This window comes from Oncorhynchus gorbuscha, linkage group LG19 (genome assembly GCF_021184085.1).
Source record: "Oncorhynchus gorbuscha isolate QuinsamMale2020 ecotype Even-year linkage group LG19, OgorEven_v1.0, whole genome shotgun sequence".
Classification (NCBI taxonomy): Eukaryota; Metazoa; Chordata; class Actinopteri; order Salmoniformes; family Salmonidae; genus Oncorhynchus; species Oncorhynchus gorbuscha.
The window spans coordinates 48,796,113-48,822,518 of NC_060191.1; the positions used below are offsets into that span (position 1 = coordinate 48,796,113).

At 43.6% G+C, this 26,406-nt stretch overlaps 2 protein-coding genes across 3 annotated transcripts in view; both read left to right on the plus strand.

Moving 5' to 3' along the window:
- Positions 1 to 11,010, plus strand: part of LOC124005289 (RNA N6-adenosine-methyltransferase mettl16-like) — a 38,209-nt gene extending 27,199 nt beyond the window's left edge. The window contains exons 9-11 of one of the 2 annotated variants that reach the window (XM_046314408.1): positions 4,345 to 4,521; positions 4,817 to 4,867; positions 9,908 to 11,010. In XM_046314408.1, coding sequence (XP_046170364.1) covers positions 4,345 to 4,521; positions 4,817 to 4,867; positions 9,908 to 10,624 — 945 coding nt within the window. In that variant the 3' untranslated portion in view covers positions 10,625 to 11,010. The remainder of the gene's footprint in view (positions 1 to 4,344; positions 4,522 to 4,816; positions 4,868 to 9,907) is intronic. The other variant, XM_046314409.1, reaches the window with a different exon arrangement.
- Positions 11,011 to 11,741: 731 nt separating this feature from the next.
- Positions 11,742 to 26,406, plus strand: part of LOC124004919 (max-binding protein MNT-like) — a 30,033-nt gene continuing 15,368 nt past the window's right edge. The window contains exons 1-6 of the mRNA XM_046313733.1: positions 11,742 to 11,841; positions 20,136 to 20,317; positions 20,349 to 20,504; positions 20,589 to 20,809; positions 21,238 to 21,279; positions 22,096 to 22,207. Coding sequence (XP_046169689.1) covers positions 11,742 to 11,841; positions 20,136 to 20,317; positions 20,349 to 20,504; positions 20,589 to 20,809; positions 21,238 to 21,279; positions 22,096 to 22,207 — 813 coding nt within the window. The remainder of the gene's footprint in view (positions 11,842 to 20,135; positions 20,318 to 20,348; positions 20,505 to 20,588; positions 20,810 to 21,237; positions 21,280 to 22,095; positions 22,208 to 26,406) is intronic.

The window sequence follows — 26,406 nt, forward strand, 5'->3', positions numbered from 1 at the left end:
AACCCATGGATTACTAGAGCAGGCACCTGTGTACTAGTAACTAGCTCCTCCGTGGCACCACAGCCTGTGTTTTCAGCACAACCTGGTGACATCTGACTGATGTGTAAGGCAGGAAATGAGTCTCACCAGCCACATTGACAGAATCTGATCCCTTCATTACACAGAGAGGGGGAGATGGAGAGAAAGGAAAAGGTACAGAGACCATAAAAGGCGACTTGGAGAGGGAAGATGAAAATCAAAGCGCTCTAGCTCGTGTTGGTATCTGTGTTCTGAGTGTCATGTGACAATGTGGGCCCACAGCAGGGTGCATGTATGGCATGCAGGAGAAGATTTACAGCAAGGGGCATGGTTAAGGAGGGGTCAGAGGTCAACAGGAGCAAGACCCTGGTATTGAGGTTCTGGGAGGGGGCTAGCCCTAGCTAGGTTCAATGGCCATCTCTATTCTGCTGAGCTGTCTGTCTGGTCAGGAATTGAATATCAGGGGAGCCATGTTGGGGCTCTGTTTGTTCAGCTGAGCACCCAGGCTTGAGTCCTGGTTAGAAAATTGGGGCAGACTGGCTGCTAGAGAGAGAGAAACAGACACTGGCTACACTAGACGACTAGAGCGAGGTGTGGTCAATACAGAAAACTATTTTTCTTGTGTGTGGACTGACCAGGAGGTGGAAGTGGGTGAGTCAGGTTTATAATGGAAAGGGAGGGAAAGGGTAAAGATAAATCACTGGAGACCGAAGAGTGAACTTAGTCTTACAAACACAGACTAGATGAGGAGAGGTGTTCTTTCCTGTCAGTGGTTTTTGGTATGTGCTTGTAAGTGTTTTTCAGTGTGTATGCTTTTGTTTGTGTGAATCTGTGTGTGTACTGCGTTACTGTGTGTTGTGTGAAGGATATGCTGTATAGACAGGCTACAGAAACGCATGAAGCAGCTATAACCAGGCCTGGCTGGTGTAGACTCCCAAGACAGACCTGGGTTCAAAAACTATTTGCAATCTTTCATTTGCTTTAGCTTTCCTAGAGTGCCAGATGGGCAGGGCTAGTAGTTTTGTGATTGCCTGGCACAAAATAACCAATAGAAAAATCTTAATCTAGCCCAGCTAAATTATAAAAATAGTATGAGTCCAGGTATGAGTCTAGACTAGACACTGTCAATTCTTTCTCCTATTGACTAGTCTGATAACACTGTTTTTCTATGGAAGGATAATACATTAATTAAACATCTCACAGATAACTGATCTAAGACCAGTTTGAAGGTCGTGGTCGAGTCCTACATTCTGTGATTACTAGGTCAGTTGGCCATATTGTCTGACTGACTGCAATGTCATTATTGCATTGTTTCACTGCAGACCCGATCTGGCAATCTGGTGAATTTAAATAGGTTTTTATGGTCCAATGAATAAATGTTAACCTATAGCATAGTTTAAGGTAGAGAGCCCTGTGGTATTATTATGTGGGGACTTGCTTAGGGAAGGAATGCCTCCACGATAGCAGCGTTGCAGCTCTGAGGCAAGGCACAGCAGGGCCAATGTCATTGCTGAGGTGTAGGACATGGAAGGGGCGCCCCCTTGTGGTGGTTTGATATTACCAACTCAATTTTCTTAATGGTATGGTTCTTTGCCTTCACAATTCAATGTGTTCACACAAAGGTGAGCTAAGGAGGAATGTGGAAGGTAAAGAATAGCGGTCACAGGAAGGGAGAGACGGTTATGCAGGTCATGACTCATCCCTGGCCTAAATGTACAGGAGTCCAAGACTCACTCTCCATTAATCCCTCTTTCACTCACTCACTGACATTCTCTTTCATTCACTCATTGTCACACGGAATGAGTGAGCAAAATGATTGTTTCCTCTTCTCCGTCCGCTCTTCTCCTCTTCTCCATGGATACTAGGAAAGTAGTGGAGCAAGTTGAGAGCTTCAAGTTCCTTGGCGTCCACATCACCAGCAAACTAACATGGTCCAAGCACACCATGACAGTTGTGAAGAGGGCACGGCAAAACCTATTCCCTCTCAGGAGACTGAAAAGATTTGGATTGGGGTCTCAGTTCCTCAAAAGGTTCTACAGCTGCACCATTGAAAGCATCCTGACTGGTTGCATCACTGCCTGGTATGGCAACTGCTCGGCCTCCGACCGCAAGGCACTACAGAGGGTAGTGCATATGGCCCAGTACATCACCAGGGCCAAGCTTCCTGCCATCCAATACCTCTATACCAGGCTGTGTCAGAGGAAGGCCCAAAAATTGTCAGACTCCAGCCACCCTAGTCATAGACTGTTCTCTCTGCTACCGCACGGCAAGCGGTACCAGAGCGCCAAGTCTGGGTGCAAGAGGCTTCTAAACAGCTTCTACCCCCAAGCCATAAGACTCCTGACCATCTAATCAAATGGCTACCCAGACTATTTGCATTGCTGCCCCCCCCCCCCATTTTACACCGCTGCTACTCTGTTATCTATGCATAGTCACTTTAATAACGCTACATACATGTACGTACCTCGACACCGGTACCCCCTGTTTATAGCCCCGCTATTGTTATTTACTGCTGCTCTTTATATATTTTGGGGGTATTTTCTTAACTGCATTGTTGGTTAAGGGCCTGTAAGGAAGCATTTCACTGTACGGTCTACCTACACCTGTTGTATTTGGTGCATGTGACTAATGCCATTTGAAGTGATACTTCACTTTAGAAATTGTTCACTCAACGTCGTCAATGTTTAAGCTTAATTGTGTCCGTTTCTGAGGGTGTGTAGTGTACTACTACTTTTAAAAAATATATACATTTTTTTTTAAAGTATCTAATCTTATTACAATATGTTTGCTGGTAACGGAGGACAGTTACTGTTTTTTTTTATCCGTTACACATACACAGGCAGGGTTGGAGAGTTAAGTATTTACACTGCATTCGGAAAGTACTTTTCCCACATTTTGTTACATTACAGCCTTATTTTAAAATTGATTAAATATTTTTCCCCATCAATCTCCATACAATACCCCATAATGACAAAGCAAAAAACTTTTCTGAGTTTTGGGAAATATCAAAACAAAACTGAAATCACATTTATGAGTATTCAGACCCTTTACTCAGTACTTTGTTGAAGCACCTTTGGCAGCAATTACAGCCTCAAGTGTTCTTGGGTGTGACGCTACACGCTTGTGTTTGGGGAGTTTCTCTCGCTCTTCTCTGCAGATCCTCTCAAGCTCTGTCAGGTTGGAGGGGGAGCGTTGCTGCACAGCTATTTTCAGGTCTCTCCAGAGATGTAATAATAATAATATGTTCGATGGGGTTCAAGTCTGGGCTCTGGCTGGGCCACTCAAGGACATTCGGAGACTTGTCCTGAAGCCACTCCTGCTTTGTCTTGGCTGTGTGCTTAGGGTCGTTGTCCTGTTGGAAGGTGAACCTTCACCCCAGTCTGCGGTCCTGACTCTGGAGCAGGTTTTTATCAAGGATCTCTTGTATTTTGATCTGTTCATCTTTCCCTTGATCCTGACTAATCACCCAGTCCCTGCCACTGAAAAACATCCACACAGCATGTTGTTGCCAGCACCATGCTTCACCGTAGGGATGGTGCCAGGTTTCTTCCAGATGTGACGCTTGGCATTCAGCCAAGGAGTTCAATCTTGGTTTCCTCAGACCAGAGAGTCTTGTTTTTCATGGTCTGAGAGTCCTTTAAGTCCCTTTTGGCAAACTCCAAGTGGGCTGTCGTGCCATTTACTGAGGAGTGGCTTCTGTCTGGCCACTACCATAAAGGCCTGGTTGATGGAGTGCTGCAGAGATGGTTGTTGTTCTTGAAGGTTCTCCCATCTCCACAGAGGAGCTCTGTCAGCGTGACCGTCGGGTTCTTTGTCACCTTTCTGACCAAGGCCCTTCTCCCCCGATTGCTAAGTTTGGCGGGTGACCAGCTCTAGGAAGAGTCCTGGGGGTTCCAAATCTCTTCCATTTAAGAATGATGGAGGCCACTGTGTTCTTGGGGACCTTCAATACGCTGTAAATAAGGTATATGTTTTTTGTTTTAAATAAATATGCAAAAATGTCCACAAACCTGTTTTCGCTTTGTCATTATGGGGTGTTGTGTGTAGATTGCTGAGGAAATTGTTATTAAATCCATTTTAGAATAATGTAACAAAATATGGAAAAGGTCTATGGGTTTGACTACTTCCCGAATGCACTGTATATTGTGCATTTACCAGCAATCTTCCACACTGTCATCATGAATCACCATTTTTATCTGTGGAGGTTTAAGATGGATTCACTATCACCTACATTGAAGTATGACCACATCTTCACCAGAAGTTTTTAATGACTTCTTTCCGAAACCCCACAATCTGTAAATGTATATTTTATTTCTCTCTCCTCAGTCTCCACCCAGTAAGAAGAGGAAGCTGGAGAAGTCTCGTAAGCCATTGACCTTCATGCTGCTTCAGCCCACAGTGAAGGAGCTGCAGTCCCAGGCCTCCTCTATAGGCTGTCCCTCCAACCCCAAGCCTGTCGAGACCATCACTGCCTGGCTGGAGAAGACGCTCAGTGACCTGAAGGTAAACACATACAGGGTTTTTCTGGATCAAAAGGGGGCTTAGGTGATGGGTGTGGCCGGCCTGTCGGCGCAGCTGAATTTGTTGCAGGCAAGAACATTTGAAAGGTACACACACCTTGGCAGGGGAGAGCAAAGTTTGCTGTTTTTAAAGCTAATTTCCTCAAATCTACACTTTTCCATGGAGCTGAGAGAACATTTTGCAGTTTTAAAATTAATGTCCTGCAATTCTACACACACTGCCATGGAGCTGAGAGAATTTTTTGGTTTTAAAACTAATTTCCTGTAATTCTATGCAGTTTGCCATGGCTTATGCTGAGTTTAGTGCTGAGCGATTCGGGCTATTTGAGGTGCGTACGGTTTCCGTCCGATTATACTCATTGATGTTGTTGAATTTAGGCCTAAAAGTGTATTGCTTTGCTGTGTGTTCTTTGCAGTATTACTTTTGTCTTTTGTTCACGCTGTCATTTAGCTCATTATTGTGGAGTCACTACAATGTTGATCCATCCTCCGTTTTCTCCCATCACAGCCATTGAACTCTGTAGCCGTTTTAAAATTACCAATGGGCTCCTGGTTTCATTCCTGTCCTGCAGCTCAGTTCAGAAGGACAACTATCTTTATGTATGGGTGGTTTAATACATCATCCACAGTCTAATTATTAACATGCCCATGCTTAAAGTGATATTCAATCACTGGCCTATGATGCTTTCGAAAAGCTCCCTGGTCTTTGTAGTTTAGTCGGTGCTTGAAATTCAGTACTTGACAAGTATTTGATACACTGACGATTTTGCAGGTTTTCCTACTTACAAAGCATGTAGAGGTCTGTACATTTTATCATAGGTACACTTCAACTGTGAGACTGAATCTAAAACAAAAATCCAGAAAATCAAGTATGATTTTTAAGTAATTAATTTGCATTTTATTGCATGACAAGTATTTGATCACCTACCAACCAGTAAGAATTCCGGCTCTCACAGACCTGTTAGTTTTTCTTTAAGAAGTCCGCCTGTTCTCCACTCATTACCTGTATTAACTGCACCTGTTTGAACTCGTTACCTGTATAAAAGACTGTCCACACACTCAATCAAACAGATTCCAACCTCTCCACAATGGCCAAGACCAGAAAGCTGTGTAAGGACATCAGGGATAAAATTGTAGACCTGCACAAGGCTGCGATGGGCTACAGGACAATAGGCAAGCAGCTTGGTGAGAAGGCAACAACTGTTGGGTTCGCGCCCAGGCTCTGTCGTAACCGGCCGCGACCGGGAGGTCCGTGGGGTGATGCACAATTGGCCTAGCGTCGTCCGGGTTAGGGAGGGCTTGGTCGGTAGGGATGTCCTTGTCTCATCGCGCACCAGCGACTCCTGTGGAGGGCCGGGCGCAGTGCGCGCTAACCAAGGTTGCCAGGTGCACGGTGTTTCCTCCGACACATTGGTGCGGCTGGCTTCCGGGTTGGATGCGCGCTGTGTTAAGAAGCAGTGCGGCATGGTTGGGTTGTGTATTGGAGGACGCATGACTTTCAACCTTCGTCTCTCCCGAGCCCGTACGGGAGTTGTAGCGATGAGACAAGATAGTAGCTACTACAACAATTGAATACCACTACATTGGGGAGAAAAAGGGGTTAAAAAAAAAACATGGAAGAAGTTCAAGATGACTGTCAATCACCCTCAGTCTGGGGCTCCATGCAAGATCTCACCTCGTGGGGCATCAATGATCATGAGGAAGGTGAGAAGGGTCAGCCCAGAACTACACGACAGGACCTGGTCAATGACCTGAAGAGAGCTAGGACCACAGTCTCAAAGAAAACCATTAGTAACACACTACACCGTCATGGATGAAAATCCTGCAGCGCACGCAAGGTCCCCCTGCTCAAGCCAGCGCATGTCCAGACCCGTCTGAAGTTTGCCAATGACCATCTGGATGATCCAGTGGAGGAATGGGAGAATGTCATGTGGTCTGATGAGACAAAAATAGAGCTTTTTGGTCTAAACTCCACTCGCCGTGTTTGGAGGAAGAAGGATGAGTACAACCCCAAGAACACCATCTCAATCGTGAAGCATGGAGGTGGAAACAGCATTCTTTGGGGAGGCTTTTCTGCAAACGGGACAGGACGACTGCACCGTATTGAGGGGAGGGAGGATGGATGGGGCCATGTATCGCAAGATCTTGGCCAACAAACTCCTTCCCTCAGTAAGAGCATTGAAGATGGGTCCGTGGCTGGGTCTTCCTGCATGACAACAACCCAAAACACGCAGCCAGGGCAACTAAGGAGTGGCTCCGTAAGAAGCATCTCAAGGTCCTGGAGTGGCCTAGCCAGTCTCCAGACCTGAACCCAATAGAAAATCTTTGGAGGGAGCTGAAAGTCTGTATTGCCCAGCGACAGCCCCAAAACCTGAAGGATCTGGAGAAGGTCTGTATGGAGGAGTGGGCCAAAATCCCTGCTGCAGTGTGTGCAGACCTGGTCAAGAACTACAGGAAATGTATGATCTCTGTAATTGCAAACAAAGGTTTCCTTACCAAATATTAAGTTCTGCTTTGCTGATGTATCAAATACTTATGTCATGCAATAAAATGCAAATTAATTACTTAAAAATCATACAATGTGATTTCTGGATTTTTGTTTTAGATTCCGTCTCTCACAGTTGAAGTGTACCTATGATAAAAATGTACAGACCTCTAGATGCTTTGTAAGTAGGAAAACATGCAAAATCGGCAGTATATCAAATACTTGTTCTCCCCACTGTTTGTATGGGGGACAGGAAGGGGTAGTCATTAAAAACAGTGAACTATTATTTCAGAGTGAGAGTCCATAACTTAGTTGTTAAGCCAAAGTTTTACTTCTGACCTAATTTAGGCTTGCCTAAACAAAGGGGGTGAATACTTATACAACTTTGTTTCCCACTTTGATCTACACAAAATACTCTGACAAATTGCTATTAAATTTAACATTTTTTCACATTTGGTTAGTTACTTGGAGTAGAGCTTGTTTTATTTGATTACTTTATTCAATATTTCAAAATTACTATTTTAGTAGTACTTCAAACGTAAATCAGGCATACTTTTATGACCCCTGAACACCAACCAGTCACTTAGATCTATTTTCCGGTAGAGATACCTTGTGAAGCAACTGCTCTCTACTCCTCATGATCGGCGTTCTCTCGCTGTGTCTGCCCCACACTAACCTAATGTAGCAGCTGTAAAAGAAACACAGACCGCACAAGTAGACATGCAATGGATTATGGTCATTGTAGTTATTTATGTTTTCTGCGCTAAACAATATAGAATATTGGCCTGCTGGAAACTACAGCTCCCTACATCGCACAGTTTGGCCTAGATCTGATTTTATCTCAGGGGAAAGTGTGCAATGTTCTCATTGAGCTCTCAGGGAAAAAAATGGGATTCAAATAATTGAACAGACATTGGTCAATTTGTTGTTTTAAAAACCAAAATGTATGAAAATGAGCACTAGTTGTTATGCTCTAACATAAGAAAATCAATGTGAGCCCAAAATACTCCTGAATGCATCATTATAGATCCTCCCAGACAGTCTACCTCTTCTTTTGGTGATTGAAAACTAACAATGTTGATATTATACAAAAAATATAGGTCCATTGTCTTTTCTACATATGTTCAATGTTTCAGGTGTTTTATATATTTAAACCATTTTCAATTACAAAATAAATCTACACACCGGAAAGTATTCAGACCCCTTGACTTTTTCCACATTTTGTTACTTTAACAGCCTTATTCTAAAATGGATTAAATGTTTTCCTCAATCTACACACAACACTCAATGACAAAGCAATAACAGGTTCTGAAATGTTTAAAAATGTATAAAAATAACTTCTACTTATTTACATAAGTATTCTGAGACTTTAAATTGAGCTCTGGTACATCCTGTTTCCATTGATGTTTCTACAACTTGATTGGAGTCCACCTGTGGTAAATACAATTGATTGGACATGATTTGGAAAGGCACACCTGTCTAAATAAAGGTCTCACAGTTGATAGTGCATATCAGAGCAAAAACCGAGGTTGAAGGAATTGTCCGTAGATCTCGAGACAGGATTGTATCGAGGCAAAGATCTGGGGAAGGGTACCAAAAAATGTCTGCCGCACTGAAGGTCATCATTCTTAAATGGATAAAGTTTGGAACCGAGACTCTTCCTAGAGCTGGCCGCCCGGCCAAACTGAACATTCGGGGGAGAAGGGGCCTTGGTCAGGGAGGTGACCAAGAACCCGATGGTCACTTTGACAGAGTTCCCCTGTGGAGATGAGAGAATCTTCCAGAAGGACACTCATCTTTACAGCACTCCACCAATCAGGCCTTTATGGTAAAGTGGCCAGATGGAAGCCACTCAGTAAAAAGGCACATGAATACCCTCTTGGAGTTTGCCAAAAGTCATCTAAAAAAAACTGACCATGAGAAACAAAGTTCTGGTCTGAGGAAACCAAGATTGAACTCTCTGGCCTGAATGGCTAGTCTGGAGGAAACTTGGCACCATCCCTACGGTGGTGGCAGCATCATGCTGTGGGATTGTTTTTCAGGGACTGGGCGACTCGTCAGGATCCAGGCAAAGATGAATGGAGCAAAGTAGAGATCCTTGCTGAAAACCTGCCCCAGAGTACTCAGGACCGCAGACTGGGGTGAAGGTTCACCTTCCAACAGGACAACGACCTTAAGCACACAACCAAGACAATGCAGGAGTGGCTTCAGGACAAGTCTCTGAATGTCCTTGAGTGGCCCAGCCAGAGCCCGGACTGAAACTGATCGAACATCTCTGGAGAGACCGGAAAATAGCTGTGCAGCGACGCTCCCCATAGAGCTTAAGAGGATCTGCAGAGAAGAATGGGAGAAACTCCCCAAATACAGGTGTGCCAAGCTTGTAGCGTCATACCCAAAAAGACTCGAGGCTGTAATCGTTGCCAAAGGTGCGTCAACAAAGCACCGAGTAAAGGGTCTGAATACTTATGTAAATGTGATTTCAGTTTATTTTTAATAACATTTGCAGAAAATTCTTAGCCTGTTCTTGCTGTGTCATTATGGGGTATTGCGATTTTTAAAAATGTATTTTTATAATCCATTTTAGAATACGGCTTATGTAACAGTGGAAAAAGTCTGTCTGAATGCACATATAATACGCCCAATACTTTTCTCTGCAAAAAAAGACACAGCAATCACAAGAACTCTCCGCAACACACACACACACTCGTTCTGTAAGGAACTCATACCACACACACACACAACTCCTTAAGCATTTACATGTACACACCTCATTCATTGACATACCTTACTGCAAACATATACCCTAACCCAGTTTTTCCAACAGGGGAATACAAATCTGAGATCCTAGACAAAATACACAGCAACTGTCATCTATGTTCTACAGGTGCTGTACAAGCGTGTCCCATGTGGGAGGAAAGAGCAGAGTCTGTTCCTGACTGTTGTGGAGAACACCTGGATCCACGGGAGACAGAGACGCAGAGACCAGGGCCGACACCTCAGAGAGCTGCCCAGAGCGCCCCCCAGTGGTATTTCCACCACCCCTTCCTTAGTCACAGCCCAGCACCACTCCTCTACACACATTCCGGATAGCTCACACTCAGAGTCACACACTCCCACGGCAGCACAAGGGCCAGGCAGTGTTCCACAGTCAGGGACCAACCGGGCCAACTCTCAGCGGGCCAGCGGACAGGAAGTCCAAAGCCAGGAGGAGGAAACCAGCTGTGTCCCAGTCAAGAACAGTGGGACAGAGGAGGATGTCATCATGGAGTCTTCTCCCTCTATAACACCCAATACCATACTGGCACAGACAACACTACCCACCACAACACAGAAACAGGAAGCCATAATCACAGAGGAAGTACCTACTGAAACACAGGAACAGGAAGTCAATGCCACTGGACAGGAAGTGATGCAGCCACAGAGCCCTGGCGCTGTGCAACACTTCCTGTTTAAGTGCTTGGTGAACGTGAAGGCTGAGGAGCAGGATGTTGCTGTGGAGATTCACTGGGTGGAAGGCCAAAACAAGGACCTGATGAACCAACTGTGTACCTACCTGAAGAACACTCTGTTTAGAGTGGTGGCCAAGCCACTGGGGACATAATGGAACATGGTTAACCTGTAGTACTGGGTCATGTTCATTAAGCAGAAAATGGTAGACGGGAACATGACTTACCAGTTGTCCTATATTCTATTTGTGACCCGTTTGTAGCAGGTAGTGTAAAATGTACTTTGCTGGTTCATTAGTTTCACCTTAGTCTCCTTGTCAAGATTATAATGAGCAGTGACTATTTTAGTTAATTCAAGTTTGATAAATTACATTTAGAAATGTTTTAGTAACATGTAATTTGTCTATTTCCATGTTCAGTTAGTGTTTTACAAACACCTGGTTTATTTCCAGAGACATTAAATTTGAGGATGCAAGTTTCCATAAACTACAGCTAATCCACTTGTTTCCTCCTGTTGATGAAATACAGCTTTTTAACACATTCTGGGGAGACACTTGCTTCACCTTTTTATAAGTGGCCTGTCGTTGTATCACAATTAGGAAGTGTTGCCAGCCAAATTAGACGGCTATTGAGTTGTTCAGCTAGTAATGAATGGTCTTTGTACACACACACACACACTGTCTAAAACAATACCTCATAGTAACGCAGGATGTCCAACCTTTCCTCAGTCTTTCCTGTGCCTAGAGTGCATGTACATTGGAATTGTCCGTAGACAATTATCACATGAACAGATGCACTTCCTGAGCAGAGATTTAGATGTGAATACTAGAAAATGTGGCCCAGCAGTGGACCCAAAGTGTATTTGTCACGTGCACAGGATACAACTGGTGTAAAACAGTACTATGAAATTCTTACCTTGGGAGCTCTTTCCCAACAATGCAGTGCTGGTAATAATATATAATCAATGAACAGCAGTGTTGTGGTAGTAATAAATCTAATCATTATAGATGCAAAGGTGGTGTGTGAATGTGGCTGTAAGTGTATGGTGTCAATGAGTAGAGACTTGTGGATGGGCATAGTCAGTGTGGATAGCCTGAGGGAGAGCAGTAGTTAGCAAGTTAAGTCTTATGGCCAGGGTAGAGGAGTCTGAGCCTTGATGCACCGTTACCGCCTGTCGGACGTGAGCATGGAAAACAGTCCATATCTCGGTTGCTGGAGTCTTTGGCCATTTTTCTGGCCTTTCTCAGGCATCGCCTGGCATGCATGTCCTGGATGGCTGGGTGCTCACCCCCAGTGATGCGCTGGGCTGTCCGCACCACCCTTTGTAGGGACTTCCGGTGCAGTTGCCATACCAGTCATGATGCGCTCAATGGTACAGCTGTAAAGACCGTGTGAGTGTATAAACAATATCAATATGTTTAGCAGCTGTTATTGCGAGTGTAGAGAAATACTTGTTTCTAGTTCCGACAGTGCAACAATATATCTAACCATTTCAAAACAAATACCTAATACACACAAATCCAAGTAAAGGAATGGAATAATTAAGCAATAAAGCCCGAGGAGGTGTGGTATATGGCCAATATACGACGGTGAAGGACTGTTCTTCGGCTCAATGCGTATTGCCTGGACACAGCCCTTAGCCATGGTATATTGGCTTTTTATCACAAACCCCTGAGGTGCCTTATTGCTATTATAAACTAGTTACCAACTTAAAAACTTAAAAAGAGCAGTAAAAATAAATTGTCAAACCCGTGGTAAATGGTCTGATTTACCATGGCTGTCAGCCAATCGGCATTCAGGGCTCGAACCACCAGTTTATAAGAATATATATGGATGAGCAATTTCTGTATAGAATACAGTATATACATATGAGATGAGTAAGACATGGAACACTAGTCACTTTAATGTTTACATTTATTAAAGTGGCCAATTATGTCAAGTCTGTATATAGGTAGCAGCCTCCATGCTAGTGATGGCTATTTAACAGTGATGGCCTTGAGAGATTGAAAAACAGCTTCTCTCTGTCCCAGATTTGATGGACCTATACTGACCTCGCCTTCTGGATGATAGCGGGGTGAACAGGCAGTGGCTCGGGTGGTCATTGATCTTTTTGGCCTTCCTGTGACATCGGGTGCTGTAGGCATCTTGGAGGGCAGGTAGTTTAACCTGGTGTCGTGCAATCCGCGACACCCTTTGGAGATCCCTGCGGTTGTGGGCGGTGCAGTTGCTGTACCAGGCACTACGATATATGTACCAGGCAAAGGTGAGTTCACAGCTCTGTTTGAGTGCAACTGTGTCACTATCACAGTGGCCTTTTTTTAAAGCCGCAATATTGACTTCCTGCTCGTATTGCTGTGTCAGTGTGATAAATAGAACAGACACACAATGGTTGCTTGAGGTGGTGTCAATTTTTGGTTGAATTTATGATAACTTTGTTCTTAAATAGCTATCACACCAGTAGAAAACAAGCAAGCATAATACTTGTTAATTATCTAAATTAAAGGGGTATGCTGACAAAGCAGAAGAACATTACTGCCCATAGTTAAACTGAGAAAATGGACTACTCCCCGAACATCCAGACAGTTAGCCCAAGGTCGTCGACGCTCGGTCATGTGGAGAGAAAGGCTACTACTGTCTCTATATAACAAACGTTTGAATTGCTCTCGTTTAAAGCCGCCCCGTCCTGTACCACGTTGTTTGTGAATTGACTATTCCACCACGCCCTTTGTATGACTAATGGTACATTTATGACGGTTGACAAGGCAAATGGTTGCAACACAAGAAATAAATTACATGTTTCCTTTAAGATGACTTTAAACAGACAACTGTGATGACTAATAAATGTATGGCGGAAATTGGTTTCTGGGGCCACAGACCTGGAGACCGAATCATAATATTCGAATGATGGCTACTGCACTTTGTCCATGTGTTCAAGCACCATACCTTGTTGTTCTCCCTGGTGATTGGCTATTGGGGAAATGATACTCTTGCTGTGAACGGATACAGATAAATCGTGGATTAGGAATAAATGATAATCATAACACTATGAAATTCAATGTTGAAACAACTTTTGGAATCAACATGCTGAGTTGTTTAAATTCAACTGAGGAACGACTTTCACAATTTGTTTAATTTTCATGCTTCGTTTCTTTCAATTCTAAGAAATAGCAGCAGGTCAGTCCATTCCAAGACTCCATTTCTCGTTTTCTTTGTCATTGCAGTGTATGGGAGGGAATGACGTGTGGGCGGTCATAAATGGTATGCTTTTGGCCCTGATTTGTTACCTACTACTCTCAGCGCCATCTTGTTGCAACTCCTCTACGTATGTATGTGGAAGAGTTTCTACGTGGGGTCTCCGATTACCCTTTTCTTCAGTTTTGCTGATTGAAAGACTGGATCATTACACTGAAAATTAAAGTGCATACCCTGTAACATTTGCTCAACATTTTTACTTGTAACGTTGGTTGTTTCCAATACGGAGAAGAAATGAGCATCGAAACGCTTTTAGAAGCAGCAAAGTTTTTGGAATTGCAAGCCCAGCAACAACAGAAAGCACGTGGTATGTAAAGGTTGCAATCAATTATAGGTTTTTTAGAGGCTTTCGAAGTTTAAAGGATCAAACGAATTCGTTATTTAGATGTGTCAAATTTCTAAGTTATTTCTACTGTGAGAAGAATCTCTGCATGCATTTTTTTAACTCTCTCAATGTAAATGAACTTTTACCGTAATAAATTATTTTGGTTTAAATGTAAAATTACGTGCACAGTTGATTGTAATTGCCTTTGTTTGGGTTGTGATTAGACTTCCTTGTCTCGACTATATAGTTGGTTCTACTGAGTTAAATGTCTTGAGCAATTTGAGGTGTGATTTGAAATGGTAGCCTATTTCAGTGGCTCCTTGTTCTAAGAAGTTGATTACAAATATATCACTTGGATGTGTGACAGGAGACATTGTAGCCATGTGAATTTTACTGCATTACAGACGTACGATGATCGAAACGCCTCCTATCAAGTCTTGAAACGATCTTGTTTATTTGCAACACTGTTTCCAACTATGATATCTCGGCAAAACCCTGTAACCTTAACATTTGGCGACCTCTTTTAAAGTTGAATAGTAACCTTCATTCATTATTTTACATTCGAGAAAACAATTCGCAGGAAAGGGCGGTGGCGACGGGAGCGCTAAATCCGTTTTGCATAATTTGACCTGACATAGCAGGGGATCATATGACAGATTTCAGGTTTCCATCGGTTTCTGTGGCGATCAGTCTTTTGAACTCCTAAAATGATTGTATGTGTACAACTTTATATTTTGTGATTTCGTACATGGCACTTTTTAAACTGAAATGTAGGCTAAATAGAGCATTCATAGTAAAGGAACCTTCGGCTCACGCGCTAAACACGTAATTTTTTGCGTGTTGCTGGTGACGTGTCCAAATTGATGATGCCCCATATCTGCAACGGGGGCCGGCCGTTTCACCACGTGCATGCTCGGCACTCCTACACCCGGAGGCCCCCTCCCGCCCTGTTCTCTTCTCTCTAGTGCTGCTGCTGGTCAGTGTGGAAGAAAGTAGGGCAGTGTTTCTCCCGCTCGACTGTACTCTCTCCTCTGCTATGTGCAGTGGTTATATAAGTGGAACTACACATGTTTTTAACTCTTCTATCAAGGCTACAGAGCTGAAAACAACGATGCAAAATTTCACTAGATATTTAGTAAGTCAAGCAAAAATTAACCAAGTAACTCCTCTCACTGAATCTTGTTTTTCCGTGTACTTTGAAAGTGTGTATGTTATTATATATGAGCTCATTGTAGTCTCGAGTCAACCAATTTACTGAAGAAAATAAGGTTATTGGAAAGTGTTTTAATTGACAAACTAATGCCATTGACAAACAAACTTATACCAGACTTGACTCCCACATTGATTTACAAAATTATGTTTATACATTGCATGAGAACTAGGCTATACTCAACTGTTTCTCTGATTTTTACCGGAAACCAAGGAGTGGCATCATTCTCTCACATCAGGTCAATGCTTTCACTTCTGATTACTCATGGGTTGAGAACCAAGATGGTAAAAGTAACAACAACTCCTTCCTCTACCTTATCCACAGATTACTACTCACCAGTCAGTTTCTTGATTTGTCATTCATTTGCAGAGAGGACAGCGGGGTAATGACCTGTCTACATAGTCATTGAATGCTGGTCACTTTAATGTTTACATAGTTTTACCACTTTATGTTTGTACTGTATTCTAGTCATGGCTCGTCATATAACTACTGCTGTATACATATTTTCTATTAATATACTGTCAATAATAGCAATACACACCATCATATATATTTATATTCCGGACTCTGACATCGCCTGTTCTTATATTAATGTGTATTATTAGGTATTACTGCACTGTTGGAGCTAGGAACATAAATGTTTCACTACACCCGTGAGAGCATCTGCAAAATATGTGTACGTGACCAATACTACTTGATTTAGGAGTTTCAACACTCTGTACTCTGCACTTAAAGGGAGGTTTTAAGTATGTAATGGGGTTTTAAAGGACCATCCTCGGATGCATGTAGAGAAGGATTTGTCCTAGCTCTGGGCAGGGGTTGATATCTGGAATGGGTTTGTAAAGGACCATTCTTCTCATGTACTTGTAGAGTTGAATTAGACAGTGCTGGCTTTGTATTTGATGTACTCAGTTTGACCTTTAGAATCCTACTCTGGGTGTGTGACTGGGCAAGGTTGAACCAATCCTTCTGGGGTTTGTCCAAACCAACCCTTCTGGGGTTTGTCCGAACCAATCTAGTCCTCCTGGGGTTTTATGGGTTGTTCTTGTATTTGGGAGGAGAGCACTTAATGGACTGCAACTTCTCAGGGCTCCTGAACTTTGAACTCTGACTGCAATTTGTCACTAATGTAGTGTAGTGGGTAGGCCTGAGGTGGTGGTTAAAAACTAATGATAGTGTTGTTTACACTGACAGTGCTAGGGTGTGCACTAATACAACCCTGGTCTTGAACATTTTATTTTTACTAACTTAAGTCGGCCTAGTTCAGGTTAATAAGGGGGGAATCAAAAATAAATTAAAACATTTCACAAAAGTAGTGCAGTGGGCCTTTAATAGTCCTGTATTAGCGACCCAATAGCCGTCTGGAGCATGTGGGCAACCCCCACCCACACTCGAAGAACAATATCGCAGCACCCCCAAACTACTTCCCGCGGCTATGATCTGCTATTTATTTGAGACTCTTATTTAAGACTGTGGTGGCTTTCAGTGTCTCTGATCTGGCCTCTGCTGTGCTGGGGAGAGCAGAGCTGTTGCTTGTTCCTGGCTATGAAGAAAATATGTCCAATGCCTGTGTTCATTGTGAAATCATGTTCCATGTATGTTATGGAATTAGCCTCTTTTGGATGATGCACAGGCAGAGAGCGTTATTGTGACTGACAGACACACTGTTATGCTATACTTTGAGACGTTTGCTTTTGTCCATATTTTTCACTACAGTCAGCTATACCCTCCCGATAATCAGGTAAAGTACCACAGCTTGGGCCCAATCCATTGTATGACCTCTATCTCCCACACTTCTGAAAGGTTCTCAGGACAACCCAATTTGATATGGTGGTCAAAGGGAAGAAGGCAACATTGTGTAGCTAACGTGCTCTAATGTCTAGACTTGGCATGGCCCTGCTCCACCCCTTATCAACGTAAAGGATGGCTGTAAAAGCTCTCTTGTGTTTGACGGGTTCTAACACGACTGTTACCATGGCAACTGCCCCCCTTCCCCCTAGTATCTACACATTGAAACACGTGCTGTTGGGGGGGGGGTAATTCTCCAATCTGATTGGATGAAGATAGGTGAGGTTGTTGCTAGAACTCAGGGATTCAACCCCCTCTTCCTTTGTCTCTCTGGCTTGTCCAGGTTGTCGTCTTTTCTCCCCCACTCTGAGACGACATTGCGTATTCCTTGTTCTTTCAACACAATGTGAGCTCATTCTCAAAGGACAGCACGTGGACTTTATGTTAAGAGTATCAGTACTGAACTGTTCTAACAGAAGTCTCTCTCTCCGTACTCTCAGTAGATGTGGAGATATCACAGAAGGAAGTTTCCCAGAAAAACAGTTCTGCTTCTGCTCTAAGTTTCACAAACTTTTCTTTACAGTATGTAGCCCTACACATACTACAGTCGTTGCATATGGGTCTCCAGTAAGGAGATTTAGTTTGGGGAATTACAGAAGCTTGTAATATCCCAACAGAATATATCCCTTTTTACATTGGAACTATGCCCATATGAATGGGATGGGGCTAGAGGCATAAAACCTGCTTTTACTTGGACACACTGACCTTGGAATATACCCCACTCCCTATTCAAAAAAAAATATATATTAATCTCACAAACTGAGTGCAGCACAGATTTTACCACACACCCTGTCAGTCAGTTCTCCTGTCATACTACAGACTAGAGGTCGAACGATTAATCGCAATGGACAATTTTCAAGTTTTCATAACAATCCGTAATCGGCATTTTTGGACACCGATCATGGCCGATTACATTGCATACACTCCACGGAGACTGCGTGGCAGGCTTGACTACCTGTTATGCGAGTGCAGTAAGGAGCCACGGTAAGGTGCTAGCTAGCATTAAACTTATCTTATTAAAAGCAATCAATCTTAACATAATCACTAGTTAATTACACATGGTTGATATTACTAGTTTATCTAGCTTGTTAATTTATCATTGAATCATAGCCTACTTCGCCAAACAGGTGATTTAACAAGCGCATTTGCGAAAAAGCACTTGTCGTTGCACCAATGTGTACCTAACCATAAACATCAATGCCTTTCTTAAAATCAATACACAAGTATATATTTTTAAACATGAATATTTAGTTAATATTGCCTGCTAACATGAATTTCTTTTAACGAGGGAAGTTGTGTCCCTTCTATTGTAATTCATTGCATGCAGCGTCAGGATATGCGACAGTTTGTGCTGCCTGGCTCGTTCCGATCTAATTTGCCAGAATTTTACGTAATTATAACATACATTGCACCACCTTCAATGTTTACAGGATTATTTAGACTTGTGGATGCCACCCGTTTGATAAAATACGGAACGGTTTTGTCGTTCACTGAAAGAATAAACGTTTTATTTTCGAAATGCTATTTTCCGGGCCATGTTAATGACCTAAGACTCGTATTTCTGTGTGTTATTATGTTATAATTAAGTCTATTATTTGATAGAACAGTCTGATTGAGCGGTGGTAGGCAGCAGCAGGCTCGTAAGCATTCATTCAAACGGCACTTTCGTGCGATTGCCAGCAGCTCTTCATAATGCTTCAAGCATTGAGCTGTTCATGACTTCAAGCCTATCAACTTCTGAGATTAGGCTGGTGTAACCAATGTGAAATGGCTGGCTAGTTAGTGGGGTGCACGCTAATAGTGTTTCAAACTCGTCACTCGCTCTGAGACTTCGAGTAATTGTTCCCCTTGCTCTGCAAGGGCCACGGTTTTTGTGGAGCGATGGGTAACGATGCTTCAAGGGTGGCTGTTGTCGACGTGTTCCTGGTTGGAGCCCAGGTAGGGGTGAGGAGAGGGACAGAAGTTACACTGGAAATACTAAAGTGCCTATAAGAACATCCAATAGTCAAAGGTATATGAAATACAAATGGTATAGAGTGAAATATTCCTATAATGACCTCAACCTAAAACTTCTTACCTGGGAATATTGAAGACTCATGTTAAAAGGAACCACCAGCTTTCATATGTTCTGAGCAAGGAACTTAAACGTTAGCTTTCTTACATGGCACATATTGCACTTTTACTTTCTTCTCCGATACTTTGTTTTTGCATTATTTAAACCAAATTGAAGGCTAAATTGATTTTTATTGATGTTAAAATAAGTGTTCTTTCAGTATTGTTGTAATTGTCATTATTACAAATTAATATTTTTTTTTCCGATTAATCGGTATCTTTTTTTGATCCTCGAGTAATCAGTATCTGTTTTTGGTCCTCAAATAATCGGTATCGGCATTGAAAAATCCTAATCGGTCGACCTCTACTCCAGGACTGTGTGAATCAACTCGTTAAAAGAGTAAACAGCATTGAGTTTGTCATGTAGCCAGGCAACCAGCCAGCACCAAGAAGCGCAACGTAATGAGGACTTGGAAATGGCACCTATTCTCTATATAGTGCACTACAGGATTCCCTCAAAGACGAGCTCTGTTTAGTATAATGTCAATTCTTGTAACTAGTTTCACTGTTCTGGCAGGCAAGGCATTGCAGCTGCATTATACGGCTCTTATAAACTGGCAGAGTTCCAGGAGGCAGGATGAGGTCTATGCCTACAGGTCTAGTATGAATGTATGTCAGTGGCTGGCATCCTATTTCAATTCAGACCATACAACGGCAATGTAAGCTGTGAACACTGCTAGCTAGGTGAATGGCTGGCGGAATTCTTCCTTCCAGCTATTCTAGTTTTCCTCCCTCCCCTTTTTTGTTTATTGATTTGTAGTGTTTGTTGATTAGTGAACCCGGCTGTTAAACTCACTAGATGGAGATTAGTCAGAGGACGCTAGAAATGTTGTGAAATGTTTCTGCTGGTACTTAACCTTGCTGCTCTAACTGTTAGCATGCTCTGTCCTCTAACTATGCCGTCTTTCTCTTCCCACAGAGGAGAATGAGCTGCGGGAGAAGCTTCGCCTCGAACAGCTATCTGACCACAAACGCAATGATGTCACTACCTACTCATCCCCCGTCCAGATGAACTATGTGACCCGAGCAGAAGACTCCTGCCCCTACTCAGAGCGCTGCCCCGCCTTTGTCCCGCCCCCACTGCCGCCCCCCTCCATGACTGTCATCCCTATCCCCATGATGACCTCCAACCACACAGGTCTGCCCCCCACCGTCCCAACCCCCTCTTCCACCACCCTGTCCCCCCCAGGCTGGGGCAGCACCCCACCTGGCCTCCCCCAGGAGGGACCCTCACTCTCCAGGGCAGGGCCACCAGGGACAGGGTGTGCTTTTGGCTCTCTCTCCTCAGGTGAAGACAGACCACTCCCGCCACTTGTCTTTGGTTCAATCTGGCAACCACAAGCAGAATCATCACCACAATCACCTTCCACAGATTGTTTCCCCTCAATCTGGAACCCATAAACTGCTGCAGAAGCGACAACAGCAGTCTCCCCAGCTGGTGCAATCCTACCCTGGCTCCATCGTCTCAGCCTCCCAGCTGCATTCCTTACTCCCCCAGCCAGGGCCCCCCCAGACTCCGTGCGGAGGCCAGACCAGCCCTGTTGGGGGCCGAGGCAGCCCCCCTGACCTAGACGGGAAGAAGAGGCCTGGAGGGTGAGTGGCCATTTAGTTATTTATAGGAGAGGATGGTTTGAACTTTGTATTTTTTCCTCCATTTGCCTTTTAGTTTTCCTTTGTCTGTAACTGTGCCTGTGATTGTCAGTCACTTGTTGAGTGGTAAGGCACCAACGCTATCGGAAGAATCACGAACCATGAAAAGTCACTGCACTGAAGGATTCTTGGACTAAATGATTCTTGGCTTATGTACTTCATAATGGGTATGTCCTGATTGGACAATTGTGCAATAATCAGATCCAATTAGCTCCCTGTGCATATTCTACAGTATATTGTTGAAGTAAAGTAGAAGATGATGGAGTACTTTATATTTGTTGGTTGATTTTGATTCTTGTTCTGTGAGTCTCGTCGTCTTGCCCATTCTGGACACCCAATCTTATAATGTGCTCCGATCTGTGCTTTTACAGGGCAGGGACAAGAGAAGTACATAACAAGCTTGAGAAAAACAGGTGGGTGCATCTCTCTCCCATGGTCGCCTTTATTAAACAAAGAGGGTTGAGCTCTTTGCACAGGGCAGTTTAAGGTTGAGATTAGGTGTGCACTTTTATTTTTATATATATTTTTTAAATGTATAATTGAACCTTTTTATTTAACTAGGTAAGTTAGTTAAGAACATTCTTATTTACAATGACTGCCTACCCTGGCCAAACCCGCACGACGCTAGGCCAATTGTGTGCCGCCCTATGGGACTCCCAATCACGGCTGGATGTGATACAGCCTGGATTCGAACCGGGGACTGTAGTGATGCCTCTTGCACTGAGATACAGTGCCTTAGACCACTGCGCAACTCGGGAGCCCACTTATTGCCCACGTCTTTTTTTCAATCGAGTTGCTTGCTTGCTTCTCTGTCCTGTTCGAAGAACAACTTATTCTCCCATTTATTCACTTATGGCTAATCTATAGCTATTGCATTTGTCAGATGATAATTGACATCTTGGACTTGTTAATGGCTTTGAATGTTCTGCTTATTCTGTTAGTACTTCCATGTACTGTAATAGTAGGGTTATATTGCCCAGAACGGGACTAAGCAGGGGAGTTGTTGCCGTACCCCTGCCTGTATCCTTTATCAGAGATGCTTTACCAGGAAACCGAAACCTGTTCAATGTGTCTTATGTTACTAGGAATTAGTCCCAAATGGTAAATTGGTTTGCAGCATTTTTTTTTAAAATTTTTATCTGAATATGTGAAATCACGTCTCGTCCTGCCTCTTCCTCTAACTAAAAGGCTCTTCTCTCTACCTTCATCCCTCCATCCCTTACACTTAGACGTGCTCACCTGAAAGAGTGCTTTGACACCCTGAAGAAAAACATCCCCAATGCAGACGAGAAGAAGACCTCTAACCTCAGTGTCCTGAGGAGCGCCCTCCGATATATACAGGTAAGCAACCTAGAAGAACTGCATGGCTGAGCAAAGGAGAAAATACTACTGAGTTGTTGAATTCAGTGTCGGTTTTCACAATTTAATTTACTGTGGATTTTCTAGTTTTCCAATGTTGATTGTTTCCATGTCAAGGGGAGCAGGGTCAGTTTTCTGTGAAGCTTTGTTTGAATAAGCTTTTTTCCAGTAACGAATTTTGAGTTTTATACTTGTGGATAATTGAATATGTGTTGTTGGCAGACCGTGTACTGCAGGGTAGGCAACTAGATTTGGGGCAGCAGGTAGCCTAGTGGTTAAAGCGTTGGACTAGTAAAGGTTGCAAGTTCAAATCCCCGAGCTGACAAGGTACAGATCTGTTGTTCTGCCCCTGAACAAGACATTTAACCCACTGTTCCTAGGCCGTCATTGTAAATAAGAATTTGTTCCTTACTGACTTGCCTAGTTAAATAAAGTTTACATTCTTTTAAAAGTCAGCCGCAGACCAGGGCCAGAACATGATTATAATAATTTATACACTGCGAATTGACTAAGACCAAGTGAGATTTGTATTTGAAAATAACAATTTCATACCTTGATTACATTGAGACATGATCATGTCTCCTTTTTGTATTTGTGAGAATACTTGGTGAACAGTGACTAAATTAAACATTTTTTTGCAGAATTTCTAGTGATTTACATTTTTGGTTTGTTTTTGTGACCAACTTTTAGTTTTGTCATTTTCTTTTAACATTTTAACTTTTTTTACAGGTACAACATTTTTGGGGGGACAAAAAACTAAAATATTTTTTTGGGGGGGGCAAAATAAATCACTCGCGGGTTGGTTTTGAACTGCGGGCTTCCTGTTGCCGACCCCTGGTGTACTGTCTGGTGGTGTTGCTAGGAACTGTCTGAGCACTGAACTTTTCTGTTGCTTCTTCAGTGTGAAGTGATGGTGTATATTCCACCACATCGACAGGCGGTTTCTTGTGTGGGCAAACTGTCTGTTACAAAATTGGTGTAAATGGCAATTAATTTAAAATGAACCAAGATGATAACAATCCTTATTTTGTGTTAGTTCCAGTAGGCTGATATTGGAGCTGCTTTGTATGTCCTTCCTTGGTGTTCTTGGCAACATCATTAGGTCTGGTCTGGTTAGTCCAGGGGAGGGAAGGAAGCTTCTAGTCTCAAGCAGAAAGCTAAACTGTCTGGATATGCTCTGTTGCCTTTGGGTATAGGCGGAACAGAGTCTCCAATGAAAATGTACAAAGAGTTCATTAAAACCCTTTTGAAAGATAGATTAAAGATAATCTTAATAAAAAGCTTTATAAAACCTAATCTCATGAGATTAAAATCTTTTTTTAATGGACTTTTGTGGTTGAAACAGGAATGACTGTAATTGTGGTTCAATGAGTCATGATGTGTGATACTGGCAGGGAGTATATCGAAAGCTGTGTGTAAGCAGATGACCGGTGTACAAAGGTCTTCGACTAAGCTACTTTAACTCAGGAGTGATGTGATCGAGTTCCTGTTACTATGTTTGCTGTGTGTGTGCTTGTTTAATATGCACACACACTACTTCCCTGTGCACCTCCACCTCTGTTGCTGGTGAGGATCTGATCTTGTATGTTGGTGGCAGCGGTGGGGTTTTCCTCCCTGGGAGGTGCATGGACGGGGGCTAGGGAGGGCTATGAGACTAGGAGAGAGGGGAAACTAGGGCAGTGTGGGTGTACAGAGAACTCATGTCACCCAATCTCCCTCCTCCCCCTGCCTCCCTCTCTGTGTGATGAGGGAATGCTGCCGTGTTAGTGTGGCGTGTTCGACTAGCAGACTGACCCAGCACCCCCACCACCCCCTCGACAGCCAAGCTGGATTTAGGATGTATTTAAAGCACGTACTGGCCAGGAAACAAACAACTACAGATATATTCCACTCTTGATGTATTTACACTAGCATGGTCCTCCACTTTTAGGAATTTAACATACGCTTATTTAGTGAAGAGGGAAATCAGGATTTTTATTTAAGATTTTCAGTACATGGAAATATATTACAATCTTAATAATTCACTTTTGCAGGACTGAATACTGATATAAAAAATATATTGAATAGTGCATGTTGTAAACTCCCACCAGTCTTTGAAGTTATAATAAGTATGCGACACAGGCCTACGTGTACATAGTTGCTTCATGTTGCTATAAAACCATCGCATCCTCCGGTCTTCCCTTTTACTGATCAGTTTACTGTAAGAGGCTCCTTCTCAGTACTACTGTCTATGGAGCTCAGACTGAGCAGCGTTTCCTGATAGACAAGCTCAGTACACACACACACACATTAGCCTATAGCAGGCCTCTCTCCTTGGTAACAGTTGACTAGTAGAAGTCGTGCTGAGTCACGCAGTTCTCGTCCCTATTTGTTATTGGTTGCACTCCAATAGTGGTGGGTTAGGGGAGAGCAAGGGAGGGGTGGAAAGAGGAGTAGAGAGAGGGAAGAGATGATGGGAGGGGTGTTTTAAAAGTCCGGTGCAGGGCAGGCACGTGTTTCCCGACTGCTCGCGCTTCTCTCTCCCTACATGCCCCCTCTTGATCCCCTCTTCCATTTTTTTTAAACTTTAGGCTGGGGGCAAAGGGTGGGGTAGTCTACTAATGTGACCAATGAGCACCACATCAGAGTTTGAATAAGAGGATTTGGGCAGAGGATTACTCTTCATTTGATTCATCTTTGGACAGTGATGCTGGCAGCCCTTCAGTCGCTGCAGCAAGCAGCATTACATTCAAAGTTCCAAAATAATAGACATTTCAAATCTCATTGTGTGTGTGATATACACTGCTCAAAAAAAATAAAGGGAACACTAAAATAACACATCCTAGATCTGAATGAATGAAATATTCTTATTAAGTACTTTTCTTTACATAGTTGAATGTGCTGACAACAAAGTCACACAAATTATCAATGGAAATAAAATTTATCAACCCATGGAGGTCTGGATTTGGAGTCACACTCAAGATTAAAGTGGAAAACCACACTACATGCTGATCCAACTGTCCTTAAAACAAGTCAAAATGAGGCTCAGTAGTGTGAGTGGCTTCCACGTGCCTGTATGACCTCCCTACAACACCTGGGCATGCTCCTGATGAGGTGGCGGATGGTCTCCTGAGGGATCTCCTCCCAGACCTGGACTAAAGCATCCGCCAACTCCTGGACAGTCTGTGGTGCAATGTGGCGTTGGTGGATGGAGCGAGACATGATGTGCTCAATTGGATTCAGGTCTGGGGACCGGGCGGGCCAGTCCATAGCATCAATGCCTTCCTCTTGCAGGAACTGCTGACACTCCAGACACATGAGGTCTAGCATGGTCTTTCATTAGGAGGAACCCAGGGCCAACCACACCAGCATATGGTCTCACAAGGGGTCTGAGGATCTCATCTCGGTACCTAATGGCAGTCAGGCTACCTCTGGCGAGCACATGGAGGGCTGTGCGGCCCCCCAAAAAATGCCACCATTTCTGACCCAACGCCAAACCGGTCATGCTGGAGGATGTTGCAGGCAGCAGAATGTTCTCCACGGCGTCTCCAGACTGAGTCACGTCTGTCACATGTGCTCAGTGTGAACCTGCTTTCATCTGTGAAGAGCACAGGGCACCAGTGGCGAATTTGCCAATCTTGGTGTTCTCTGGCAAGTTTTCTGGTAAGCACAACCCCCACCTGTGGACATCGGGCCCTCATACTACCCTCATGGAGTCTGTTTCTGACCCTATGAGCAGACGCATGCACAATTGTGGCCTGCTGGAGGTCATTTTGCGGGGCTCTGGCAGTGCTCCTCCTTCTCCTCCTTGCACAAAGGCGGAGGTAGCGGTCCTGCTGCTGGGTTGTTGCCCTCCTACGGCCTCCTTCACGTCTCCTTCACACCTGATGTACTGGCCTGTCTCCTGGTAGTGCCTCCATGCTCTGGACGGACACAGCAAACCTTCTTCCCACAGCTCGCATTGATGTGCCATCCTGGATGAGCTGCACTACCTGAGCAACTTGTGTGGGTTGTAGACTCCGTCTCATGCTACCACTAGAGTGAAAGCACCGCCAGCATTCAAAAGTGACCAAAACATCAGCCAGGAAGCATAGGAACTGAGAAGTGGTCTGTGGTCCCCACCTGCAGAACCACTCCTTTATTGGGGGTGTCTTGCTAATTGCCTATAATTTCCACCTGTTGTATATTCCATTTGCACAACA